Source organism: Antechinus flavipes, chromosome 4, assembly GCF_016432865.1.
Source record: "Antechinus flavipes isolate AdamAnt ecotype Samford, QLD, Australia chromosome 4, AdamAnt_v2, whole genome shotgun sequence".
Taxonomy (NCBI): Eukaryota; Metazoa; Chordata; class Mammalia; order Dasyuromorphia; family Dasyuridae; genus Antechinus; species Antechinus flavipes.
Window position 1 is genome coordinate 375110836 of NC_067401.1, and position 12616 is coordinate 375123451.

General features: G+C 41.9%; 1 protein-coding gene across 3 annotated transcripts in view; it reads left to right on the forward strand.

Moving 5' to 3' along the window:
- Positions 1-896: 896 nt before the first annotated feature.
- The window catches only part of LPGAT1 (lysophosphatidylglycerol acyltransferase 1), an 87701-nt gene continuing 75981 nt past the window's right edge, over positions 897-12616 (forward strand). Inside the window, exons 1-3 of one of the 3 annotated variants that reach the window (XM_051998435.1) lie at positions 898-1385; positions 8419-8659; positions 9326-9590. In XM_051998435.1, coding sequence (XP_051854395.1) covers positions 8483-8659; positions 9326-9590 — 442 coding nt within the window. In that variant the 5' untranslated portion in view covers positions 898-1385; positions 8419-8482. Of the gene's footprint in view, positions 1386-7817; positions 7971-8418; positions 8660-9325; positions 9591-12616 lie in introns of those variants that run through there. The other 2 variants (XM_051998434.1, XM_051998436.1) reach the window with 2 other exon arrangements.

Below are 12616 nucleotides of genomic sequence, written 5' to 3' on the forward strand. Positions count from 1 at the left end.
TTTAAAAAAAATAGATAACAACTAAAAACTTTTTGTATCCTCACAGTCTCCTGAGGAAATGGCAATTAACTGTTATTTTGCTTTTCAAAATTCCAAAGCCCACTAAAGATATGGTAACAGTTTGTCTATGGAAGAGGCTATTGAAACTGCTGTCATATTAAAAGATGGTTTCACTAATTACCTCGGTTCACTCTCCACACCAAAAGGCCATCACCCAGTGATCAGCCTTGAAGATCATAACCCTCAAATGGAACTAGTCTCCTGCCTTCAAATCTAGCCCTCTTTCTACTGCGCCACACCCAATTTTTAAACTTAGGCTGCTTCTTGTACAAAAAGACATCACCAATCAGGCGTAAAATCCAAGCTCCAGCTTGTTCCCCATTCATATGTCCTTTAGGACACTGTTATCCCCTCACTCTGGTCAGAGTAGGATTTTAGGGAAGATGGTACTTCTGGTTATATGATTGCAGTGGTCATTTTAGCAAGGCTGACTAGGTGGCTAAGTAATATCTTCCCCACCTGTAATATGCAGTTTTCCTTGGTATGATAATCAGAGGGGATCATTGTCCCTTTCTTTGAAAAGGCAATCCTAAAACTCAAGGATTTACACATTATATGTTAATAAAGACCTTATGGAATTGATCAATTACTCTAGTAGAAATAGCCTCTGTCATCTAAAAGGTCATCAGTAAGACAAGTCATCATTGATACTGTAAATGTTCTTGTTTAAAACAAGCTTTGAAATTGATTTATCATTTTTGTATATAAAAAATATACTGAGAGGCAGAACTAACCCTATGCATAAGCATAGAATACTAAGACTTTTATTTTTGTCTTTGTATTGTTATCACCTAGGAAACTGGCTGCCATATAGTAAACACCTAACACATACTTGTATTGTTGAATGTTAGGTAAGGAATACTGTTAAGATACTTGTATCCCCCAATAAGTCATCATACTATCGGGGAATTTAGAAAAGGAAGAATGTTAGGAAACATCTACTTTGACCTCTTATTTACAGATAAAGAAACTGAAGCTCCTATCTGTCAGTAGCCTGCTATAGTAACTGAACAACTGCAGATAACTTTATTCCTTTGAATTAAGACAAAGCTCCAGCAGTTCCAATTCAAATACAAAAACCCTTGCTCGGATGTGAAGGAAGTTTAATGAAGTTATCAGCCACTAACCACTCAAGTCTAAATAAGTCTATCAATTGACTAGCAAGGGCTCTGCCTGGAATGACTCAAGTTGGTGAGGTCAAACTGGGCAGTCTGTGGCAGACTGAAGATTTAATATACAGTTAAGGTACATAGTAGTGAACTAAAACTGTGGAACTCCACGAGGACTCTATGAAGGGAGCACAGGACTTCCAGTAACCAGACATTGTAAGTAACCCCTTTGCAATGTATATTTCTGTTCAAAAATCTCACTATTTTTATATTTTAAGTTTGTAGCCACTCTCCCCATCGACTTTGTGAGAGACTTTTAGAAGGCACAGAATATTAAGGACTGTTTCCGAGCTGCACTATTTTTGTTTCAAAGGAAAATGAATGTATATGTGGATTATACTTGTGTCTAATTTTTGTGTATTTTGTACATTGTGTTGCTTCCTTTAGTATCATTTTTAATGATCGTTTTATATTAAAAAGCATACAAGTTTATATCTTCATATTTTGGGTTTTTTGTTTTGTTTTATTAACACTAGATAAAGAACTAGAGATCATTACTGATTACAAAATAGAAAATTTTGATTATATCAAATTGAAAAGTTTTTGTACAAACAAAACTAATAAAGACAAGATTATAAGGGAAACAATAAACTGGGAAAACATTTTTACAGTCAAAGGTTCTGATAAAGGCCTCATTTCCAAAATATATAACTGAATCTACTTTTAGGAGAAATGTTATTTTACCAACTCTTCTTATTATATATCTTGGCTAAAATTAGCTAAATAAGTCTGCTCAGTGTCATTTGGAACCACTTTAGTGGGTTATGAGCTATGGTATGAAAAATTCAGATCTTTAGATATTAAGTGCTAGAATGGACTGACCCTCTAGGGATCTATTCCTCATGATTGAGAATTGGAGAAGTAGTCCTAGAAGTATTGCTAGACAATGAGTTCTTAACTAGGATTGTTATTTTATTTTATTTTTTTTTTACATTTTCAAGGATCTAGTAATGACTTTTTCCAACTGGGATTCTGACTCGAATATTCTAGTTCACTGAAAGCCATTAGAGAAAAAATAACATTTTTTTCTCTTTTGATTATTCACTGCAATTAGTCTATTTTCTGTTATATCCCTCAAAAGAGTACTTTTTGTGCTTTGCACATAGTAGATGATTAATAAATGTTACTGACGAATGATTTGCACTTGAGTTTTGGGGACACTGGGTTGATTGGATTGAAAGGACAACATGGGAAAAGGAAAAGGAAGATGACAGCTTCTTCTGGTATTCATGGCTACAAGAGATTACAATAAACCAAGTAAAAGCAATTCAGGAAGCCAAGCAAGCCAAGTTACATGGAAATATGGAACAAGAAAATGAGTATCATATATATGGGGTAGGGGTCAAGGAGCTGGTTTTGAATCATAATGGCCTGTCAGAACCAATAGCTGAAACTTCTTGATATACTACAAGCTGCCTTGGAGATTGTGTCCCAAATACTCTGAAGGGAAAGGAAATGTGAATTCATTCATGATTTTGTGTGAAGATCTTTCCATTATTATATGTTTGCATTTCAACTAAATATTGCTATTTCAAAGAAATATTAGCCTGGGTTCTGTTGGCACAGTGGACAACTGAATAAATAGATTTGACAGACTTTAGGAATTCTTAATTTAAGATATGATAGAGAAAACCAGCCAGCTGGGGTACATTATCATTCACAGTGTCCCTACAATTTGGATCCGAAATCATGTGAGTTCTATGATGAGTGGAATATGGATTACATAATAATGTATTTATCTTCCATTAGATTTTCAAACTCCTTCACAATACTGTTTGTGTTGTACCTTATTATTTCCAGAGCTTTCCATGTGTCTTAATAACATTTATTGAATTTTGGAAGGGAAGTACATAGCTAAAAGTAGATTCAATCATTATTTATCTAGTCTTAGTAAAAAAAAGTGAAGGCTATAAACTTGTATATTTTTTAATATAAAATGATCACTAGAAATGATACTGAAGGAAGCAATACAATGTACAAAAATTAGACATATATATAATTCACAGGTACATTCATTTTCCTTTGGAAAAAAAACTGAGTGCAACTTGGAAACATTCTGAAATATTCATTTCTAAGCTGTTTGTTTTCTAATGATTGAATATAGTGGGGTATTTGTGGTGAAGCCATGTGAAAAGTCACAATAACTCAAAAGAACCATTGATCAGGAGTCCTGCCATAGTGACAATAACACTGGGAGGAATTGCTTATTACAAGTTCAGTGCTGAATTCAGACAGGTAGGTGAAATCTGGTTTATAATTGCCACGAGGAGGAAGCGCGGGGCCTGAAGGACTTTTCTGCCCAAGGGAACCTCTCCTTGGCTGGAACCTAATTGGCAATACCCATGTGAACAAGATGGATAGAATTAAATCTGATTGGGTTGTTTTCAAGTGGCTGGGGACATAAGGAAAACAATATTTGAGTCATATTTCTACACAAAGGAATATCTATTTGTGCTTCATATAAATATAAAGACTGGATTTTTAAAAATGTTACACTATTAGTGTGTACGGCAACAAGATGAGTGTCTGAAATATATTCCTCATCCTCTAGGAATGTCTGAAAGTCTGCAACATTTGATTTATTATCTGACTTTACAGTTAAGGAACATAGCTTCTGTAATAGTTGAACACTTCAGATCCTTGCTCTCTAGGAATCCACAAAAGCATGAAAGGTGGTACCTCAGATTTATAATGATTAGCAAAAATATTTGTATAGTATATGAAACCTGTGCTAAATTAGTACTGTTCTAAATGATGAGAGTCATTGCAGAAAGATGTCATGAAGCTGAATAGGTAAAAAAGCAGATAAATTTCAACTGAAATAAGTGAAATATAATAAATACATTTAGGGCAATATAATAGAAACTATATTTATGAGATGATGGGCTCTAACCTATCAGTTATAAACCAGGAATAGCATCTAAAAATAATTTTGAATTGCTTTCTTAAGATTTCTCTATGGACCCCCACAGTATATTGTGTAGCACATTGTGCTGTGTGTAGCATATTGTATAGTCGTGTCTTGGATTGCTCAAGAGTCTAATCAAAGTTTCTATCAAAAAAGTATAAACTACATAGGAAGCAAAAGAGCAGAATGGAAAGATAGCCGTGTTTGGGGTCAGGAAAATCTGGATTAAAGTCCTCCTTCTGAAATGTCCTGGCATTTTGCATGTGAGCAAATTACTCTGCCTCAGGCCACTCTTTGATTCTCAGTAGATCTACCTAGATAAAAGGAGTTCCCCACATCACTGAAGGCCGTTCTGAAGTCCGGTAGACTCACTGTTTCTGAGTTCAAGTATGGCTTCAGCTATTACTAGCCCTGTGATCCCCGAGTAAGTTACTGAAGAGGACCAATGCCATCATGATGGTGATATCTGGATTTGCGCATGAATGGATTTAGATGAGGCAAAGTTTCAAAAAGCCATCCACCTTACTCTCTTCCATATCCATCGAAGACAGGCATCAAGATGACCAGCAAGATGGGATGCAAGGGGTGACCTGGACCTTTCTAAATTAAGATCTTTCCCAGGCCTCAGCTTACCAGGAGCAATGCCCACTCAATGGCTAAGGAAAGGGAGATCCGGCTAATCATCTTGATAAACTGAATCTGGGTCAGCCCCAATCCTGGAACCTGTTGGAGTGTCTGCCACAAGCAGGATAATCAGTCAACAAGCATCAAGTCTTTGCTACAGTCAGGGACTGTGATGAGCCATGGGGGCTAGAGTAAGCATCCGACACTCAAGATGCTGAAGAAGAATTTCAGTGAAGCAAGAGAACGAATTTGGACATCTGAAGACTTGATTCTCTGTACTTTGTGTGTAGTATTGTGAATGAATGTAAAGATTAGGTAAACCTGAAAATGTTAATTTTATCATTTTTACCCCTATGTCTGTTACTCTGGAGAGGTATATGGGGTTTTCAGGGAGGACTTGCACCTTTGCTGTGTGTGAGGTAAACAGCAGGCCTCAAACCTGAATTGGGGGATATCCATCTCAAGGATGTGAATTTCCCTCCCCCTCCCTCGTGGAAAGGGTAGGCTGATTTGTCCCAAGATGTTGAGCTGAAGTGGGCACTGTTGGGGTGCTTAGTGCTTGGTCAGGCATTGAAAGCACCAAGGTATCCAGGACCATTGTTGGTCATCTTGACTTTTGTTCTGTCCCTGGGACTTCAATGTCTCTAGGAGAATAAGGTTGAGTACTTCATACAAGTCTGCCTATCAATTGTCATTGATCCTCTTTGAAAAATAAAAAGGATGAACAAGTCTTCTCTTTAGGGTTTAGTAGTAAAACCATCATGAACAATTAGAAGTACAGAACAAATTATATATACTAACACCAACATTATAAAGACAATTTTGAAACAATAAGAACTCTGATCAATGTAGTGACTAATCATAGTTCCCAGAGGACTGATAATGAAACATGCTGTCCCTTGACAAACATGATAGATTCAGGGTATAGAATAAGTTATAGTCCTGAAGTATGACCATATGTGGGAATTTGTTTTGCTTGATTATGTTGTTACAAGGGTCCCCCTCCCCTTCTCAATGAGGAGAAGGATGAAGATAATAGATTATTAATTGAAAACATAAATTTAAAAAGGAGGAAGCAGTGAAAAATTGTAGAAGAAAACTGGGGATAGGATGAGGTTGAACATGGGGAAGAGCTGAGGCAAGCGTCTGATGCAGTAAGCAAATTCTTACAGAACTGGGTTATATGCCCCTCCCTTACATCATTTAACTTCCTTGGACCTGCAGAATGAGAAGAATTAGATCTCTGAGAGCTCTTGGCTCTAATCTGTGACCTTAAGGCATTTTCTCACATCAGCCTTTTGAAATCTTTCTCAGTTTAAATCAGTTGCCACCTAAAGCCTTACCTTATATACTTATCTCCTCCATTCCCCAGATGACCTTTTCCTTTATAGTGTCTTTTATGTCCTGTTGTAGACACCCCTCTAATCACGAGGTGTTTAGAATACGAAAATGGAGATTCAAGGGCTTATTAAGCATTTATTGAATAAAAACATTGGGATGCAAAAATTAACTTAAGGGAACCTGCAGGAGGTAGATTGCATAGTCTTAGGTGGTGAAGTAGAAAGACCTCTAGACTTTGGCCCTAGTCCCAAATCTCTCATTAATTAGCTGTCATTTTACATAAATCACTTCCCTTGAAGGAGTTTGAGCTTTATAAAGTCCCTGTCAGTTTTGACATTACTGTACATAATCAACAAATAATCCTTAGTGCTCACTTTAAAAAAACTGGTGAGTCTTGAAAAGGAAAATATGACAGAAAACAACCAAGGCCTTTATCTTTAGTTTTCCTTCAGATCATTATCTTCAGGAAGGCTCGGCATGTGGTCCTTTGTTTTTCCTCTGTAATACTCAATACCGTGTCTAGATTGCACACCCTGGGCTAAAGAGAAATTGAGGCTGACAAAGGAAGTTGAGAGCCAGACCTTGGAACCGAGCCTCATGTTCGTTCTATAACATTTTTGAAATGGGCAGATGGGTTTTTTTCCTTCCTGCCTTTGGGTCACCAGACAAGGCACTGGGGACAAAATAACCTGTTTCAGGAGGTCATAGATAGAGAAAGCCGGTTCCCTTTCCCTACTCCAAAAGCCCCGCAAAAGGAGGAAATTGAGATGATTAGGGATTTGAGAACCCCTCTGGAGTATTCTCGGCTCCCTCCCAGGGAGGTCTCATTTCCCTGAGCACAGTTCAGTCCTTCAACTTGAAGCCTTGGGCATGGTAAAGGCCTGCGGGTGATGCTCCCTACTCCGGCCCAGCGGCGTGGGTGGAGGGACCACTGCTACCGTTTCCTTCCGAGGGCCCCAGGAGATGGGTAAAAGTTCCCATTTTCCGGGTTCATCCAATAAACGATCCTGCAGGTCTTCTCCAACTAACTAGTGGGCTAGCATTTATTAAGCCCTTGCTATGTGCTGAAATTGAATGGAAATTCCATGATTCTAGGCTCCTTGCTTTCAGCAGTCCTGAAAGAAGTCCCATTCAGGCTTGTGGATTTCTTGGGGAAGGGGAAAGAATTTCTAGGGAAGAAAAACGGGGTCTACTTCCCCGAGGAGTAAGGCACTTCCCACTTGAGGCCACGGTGGCCGTCATGGCCCGAGAGCGCGCTCAGGCTGCCCCGGAGCAAGGTCCCGGGGCGGGGGGAGGGGGAGAGGGCGGCTTTGGCCACTCGGACTTTGTTTGGTCACACTCTGCGGGGGGTTGATGGCCTTCCGCCCCCTTTTCTTCCCCGCCGGAGGCGCGCGGTCAGCCCAGACTCTCGCCATTGCTTCCAGCCCAGAGGGCAGCCGCGAGAGCGTGGGCGAGCCCCTCGCCCGCCTGGCGCCGTGACAGCTCCCAATTAGCCGCCGGCCTGGCCCGGGGCCCCCGGCGGCCTCGGGGAGGCTCGTGCGCGGGGCGGAGGCGAGGGCAACGGGCAGGGTGGCCGGCGGCGGCGGCGGAGGCCCGGCTGTTCATTAGAGGGCGCTCTGGGGGCGGCGCTCGCCGCAGTCTCGGCTCCCGCCGCTTCCTCCTCCTCCTCCTCCTCCTCCTCCTCCTGCCGCCGTCGCCTCTGCCGCCGCTCCCCCGTAGCGTCTCCCGGCTGCTAGCGGGCCGTGGGCACCAAGCGCGACCCGAGGCCGGGGTCCACGCCCGACAGGTCGCCCAGAGCCGCCGCGGGCGATGAATTCTTGGGGCTCCTCTCGCCCCCGCAGCCCGGCGAGGGGCCAGGCCAGCCCGAGGTATAGCCTCGGCTCTTCCCCGCCCTCGGGGCCGCGCGGGTACCAGGGGGTCAGGGCCGGGGCGGAGGGGAGGAAGAATTAAGAGCTGGGGAACGCGGAGCAGCCCCGGCCCGGTGGATCGGGAGGGCAGGCTCGGAGGCGGCGGCAGCCGGTGCGGGGACGGTTGGAGGCGTTGGCGGTGGGGGGAGGGGAGCGAGGGAGGGGGAGAGGTCTTCGTCGTTGTCCTCTGGGAGGAAGCCAGAGCCGCTGCTGCCGCCGCCGCCGCGGGTCACGGGGGGGGGCCGCGGAGGAGGGACCCCGGGCTCCTTAGGCCCTGGGGCGGGGGGGGGCGGCGGCCCCGGGGGTGTCTGCTCGCTTTCCCGCAGCCCTTACCCGCCCCCGGCTTGAATGGGACCCCGCCCCGGTGACAGGTCTGCTCTCTGTCCCACTGGCCTCCATCTCTCCGCAGGCAACTGGAAGGGGAGTGAGAGGCCGCCGCCGCAGCCGGGGCCGGTTCGGCCGCTGCCGAGTCCATGACCCCGACTCCTCCTCCGGGGACCGCCGCCGCCGCCGTCCCGCAGCATCGGGCCCCCAGCAGCCGGCTCTCGGCCCCCCAGACCCCAGCCCCTCCTCCGCCTTCTCCTCCACCTCCTACGCTTCTTCCACCTCTCTCTCCAGCCCTCGGCTGCCCGTCCTCGGGGCTGCAGAAGGTGAGTGAGGGGCTCGGCCCCCTTGTCCTGCACCCCTCCCCTCCTCACATCGTTCCTTCACCCTCCTTTCATTGCCTTGCTCCTCCCTCTTAGCTCCCCTCCATCCCCACCCCCTTACTCTGCTATAAAATAACTCTAGCCTCTCCTTTGCCCCGCACTCTCCCCCTGGCCACCTTTCTGTCCTTGCCCATCCTGTCCCTGTCCCTGCTTCCCCCTCCCTCCGTCGGCCCTCTCTTGTCTTGGAGAGCGAACCTATTAACCGTCCTCTCCGGGGGACGTCAGGGTGCTTGGGGGCGGACGGGGACTTGTGCCCACTTAGACGGTGCCGTGGAGGCCGGGATTGCGGGGGCGTCTCGATCGTGCGTGTACCGGAAAGGTGGGAGATGCTAGGAAACTTGTGGGCTTTTATAATTATTTGGTAAAGTCAAAGGCTGTAATAAGAATGAGTAGGGGTGGGGAGGTTAGTTATTTGTGTTTGGAGTTTGCATTCACATGTGCTAAATATATTATGGCACTGAATCTCAGCAGCTCCTTGACCTTGCGAGAAACCTCTTTCCGTCCCCCTCCCCCCAATTTCCCTTGGAGATCTGGTAGATATTCCACCTGGTAGGTTCTATACTCTTACGGACAGGACAGTCACCTAAGTGTTTATTCATTTCTCTGCAGGAAGAGGCTTCAGACTTGTGTGTGAGAATGGCTTTGTCTTTGGAAGAAGTTCCATGGGTATGTGTGACCTTTGTGAAAGCTGTCCTGAGGTTCCTCTTCATGGTCATGAATAATTTGGTCGCCATTCCATCCTACGTCTTCTACATCATAATTCTTCAGCCTCTCCGAATGTTAGACAGGAAGCAATTCTGGTATATCGAAGGGATCATGTACAAGTGGCTTTTAGCCATGGTGGCTTCCTGGGGTTGGTGTGCAGGTTATACAGGTAAGAGTGCAAATATCCTTATTGATTATTGGCTGATGAGAGTAACTTTTAATGAAATACCTAAGTTGGCAACAAAGTACACGGGCTTCTAGATGATTTTATGTTTATGTAATACAGTTTAAAATAAATAGAATAATTGAAAACTCTGAAGAAATTTTGACAATTGGAATTGCATTTTATTTTAGGAAGCTAAGCATTTGTTGGAGTTCAGGACTGCAGCTGTGGTGAAAATCATCTTAAACATGTATATGTGTAGATAAATAATTATGTGGAAAAAGAAAACATAATACATAATATGATTAAATGTTATTTATCAAAATTGGCCTTCAGAAATTAAGCCAACAAAAATAGAGTGGTTTGCAATATAAGGCACAGGGCCTACCAAATTTAAGATTTAAGCTTATAACCCATTGTAAAAGATTAAAAAGTTTAGCACAGGTCAAACAGTAATAACACCTAGGTGTAGTGTGGTTGTTTTGTTTTTGTTTTTGTTGAGGCAGTTGAGGTTAAATGACTTGCTCAGGGTCACACAGCTAGGCAGTATTAAGTGTCTGAGGCCAGATTTGAATTCAGGTCCTCCTGACTTCAGGAATGGTGCTCTATCCACTGTACCATCTAGCTGCCCCTAAAAATTTATTTTAGGAAGTATAATAATTTAATGTGCCAATAGTTGTCACAAACTATTATTAAAATGTGTCTTAGTCCTTGTGTTTGCATTTTTCCCCCTAAACTGGTTTATACTATATTAAGTCTTTTTAGGAAGTTTAATACAAATAGTTAACAGTTTGTCACATAAACTCGTGCTAGAGATCAATTTTTATGCACAGTACAAAATTCCATTTCTACTTTTCACAGGGTTTTGGAAAAGGGCCACTTTACTTTGAATTGGACTTTTGTAGGAATAAGTGAAAAGCAGTATCCTATTTTCTGTTTTTGAATGTCTGTATGTTCCCAGAACTGTTATACCTTGACTCTCAAAATTCTATATTATATGTCCGTCTTTCCTTCCTTCCTTCTTTCCTTCCTTCCTTCCTTCCTTCCTTCCTTCCTTCCTTCCTTCCTTCCTTCCTTCCTTCCTTCCTTCCTTCCTTCCTTAACTTCCTTAACTTCCTTAACTTCCTTTCCTTCCTAAATGTTTATTTATCTGGATCATATTTTTAAAATTCAGAGGTTTTTACTTTTGTTCTTAGTGGATTTTCATGTTTTAGATTCTTAAAATTTTGAGCTGAAAGAGACTTGTAGGGGTCAAATCAAAGGTGTAATCAATAATTTTTTGTATGCTCATAGCTTGAGAGTGGCAAGAGGATGGGTACTATGTAGAATAGAATAGTACCACAATTTCCCTTTTACACTGTTTATCTTCCTCTTTCTTGCCCAGGCTGTATCTGCAGATTTTATCCATATTTACAAGAAAAAGGATTGACAACATTCAATCTTTATGAAGTCTGAGCAGACTCTTGCTATATCAGAGCATTTGTCTTGTCCCAGATGAAACTTTTTCACTTTCCAGCAAAGACACTTGCAAGAGCTGAAGGTCCTGGGATAGTTTTAATCTGGTGATTCCTTATCATATGCCTTAACAAGATGCCCATACTCTTTGGAGATCCTAGGTGAGCTTCCAGTGCTTTTTATGGGAGATAGTGGCAGTAAAGCTGGTGTTAGAAAAGTGAAGCTCTGACCGGTGGTGCTGAATTCTTGCCAAGTTGCCCTGCAGTATTAGAATTGGCTTTGCCTGGAATAGCTTGAGCTTTCCCAGGTATGCTCCATGGAATTGCTGGTTTTAATCCTCTGTTCACAATGCTTCATACTGCTTGTTGAAAATAAGTTCACCTAACTATAGTTATGGATCTTGAGATTCACTGTTCTTAAACACAATGAAGTTGCTGCAATCTTCTTAGCTTGTGTGTGTATCTGTATGTCTGTGTGTGTATATGGTGGAAGGACTGGCATGATGGTACGGATGACAAAATTAATTCAGTATTGACCTTGAAACTCTTATGGAGAGTAGTGGAGGTGAATGTTGATCATTCTTTGACCACAGCTTGGCTGCCAGTGTATTTTAAGCATATTTTCTTGGGGATGTCTCTCCCTGCTGATGGCAGATCGAGGTGGTTTCTTTTGCCACCTGCTTGGAAAATAGTCTTGGCATGATGTGCATATTTTAGTTTCTATGAAGCATCTGCTGTACGTTGTACTGTTGCTTTTGACAACTTGATCAGTTTGATTTATTTAAATATGGAACTTTTTATAAAGTATATGGTTTGCATTTTAAATTGTTTTTTCTGGTAATAAAAATCCTTGCTCTTTGAGTAGCTCAGTTAGAGACTTTATTGCAGCAGAAAAAAAAATCTCACAAAGGTATAGTTTTATTGAAAGCCCCAGTTGGATTCAAAGAAATATATTTAATCAGGTATTGATTGGAAAGGTTGTCTACCTAAAAAAGATCTTAAATATTAAATTTTTATCCCTGGGAATTATATCTTTATTTTCTCCCATTCATTTCAGGAGGTTAATGAAATTTGCTGTGAGGTGGAAAGTTGTTTCTTTCCTTTTCTTACTACTTATGCATAAGTTTCCTGAATGGAATGATGTTTCTTTAGGGCTTCTAGATATAGTAGATGTACAATTCCATTCGAAAGAGAATAGTTGCTCTTTTTGTTAAAGGTCTCTAAAGATGTCAGAATAACACTAGATATTAAATGGGAAAATGAAATCAGTGTGGAAACATAAGTTTAAAAAACCTTACCATTCAAGTTTTAAGAAAAATCAATTTTAGTGAACTCATTTGTCTGCTTAGATGCTTTTACTTTTAGTGGATGATAGAAAAAATTTTACTCTTAAGTAGCTGGACCAAATGTTCAATATGTAAACATTAAGTATAAGTTTTCAGCTTTCCTTAGGAAAATAACATTTAAGCAAGTTGTACAGGTGCATTATACTTTATTATTAAACAGCATCTTTTTCCAAATCCATTTTATTTTTGCCATTTGAAATTTTAAGAGATGCTTTTGTAAAACATGAGGTAT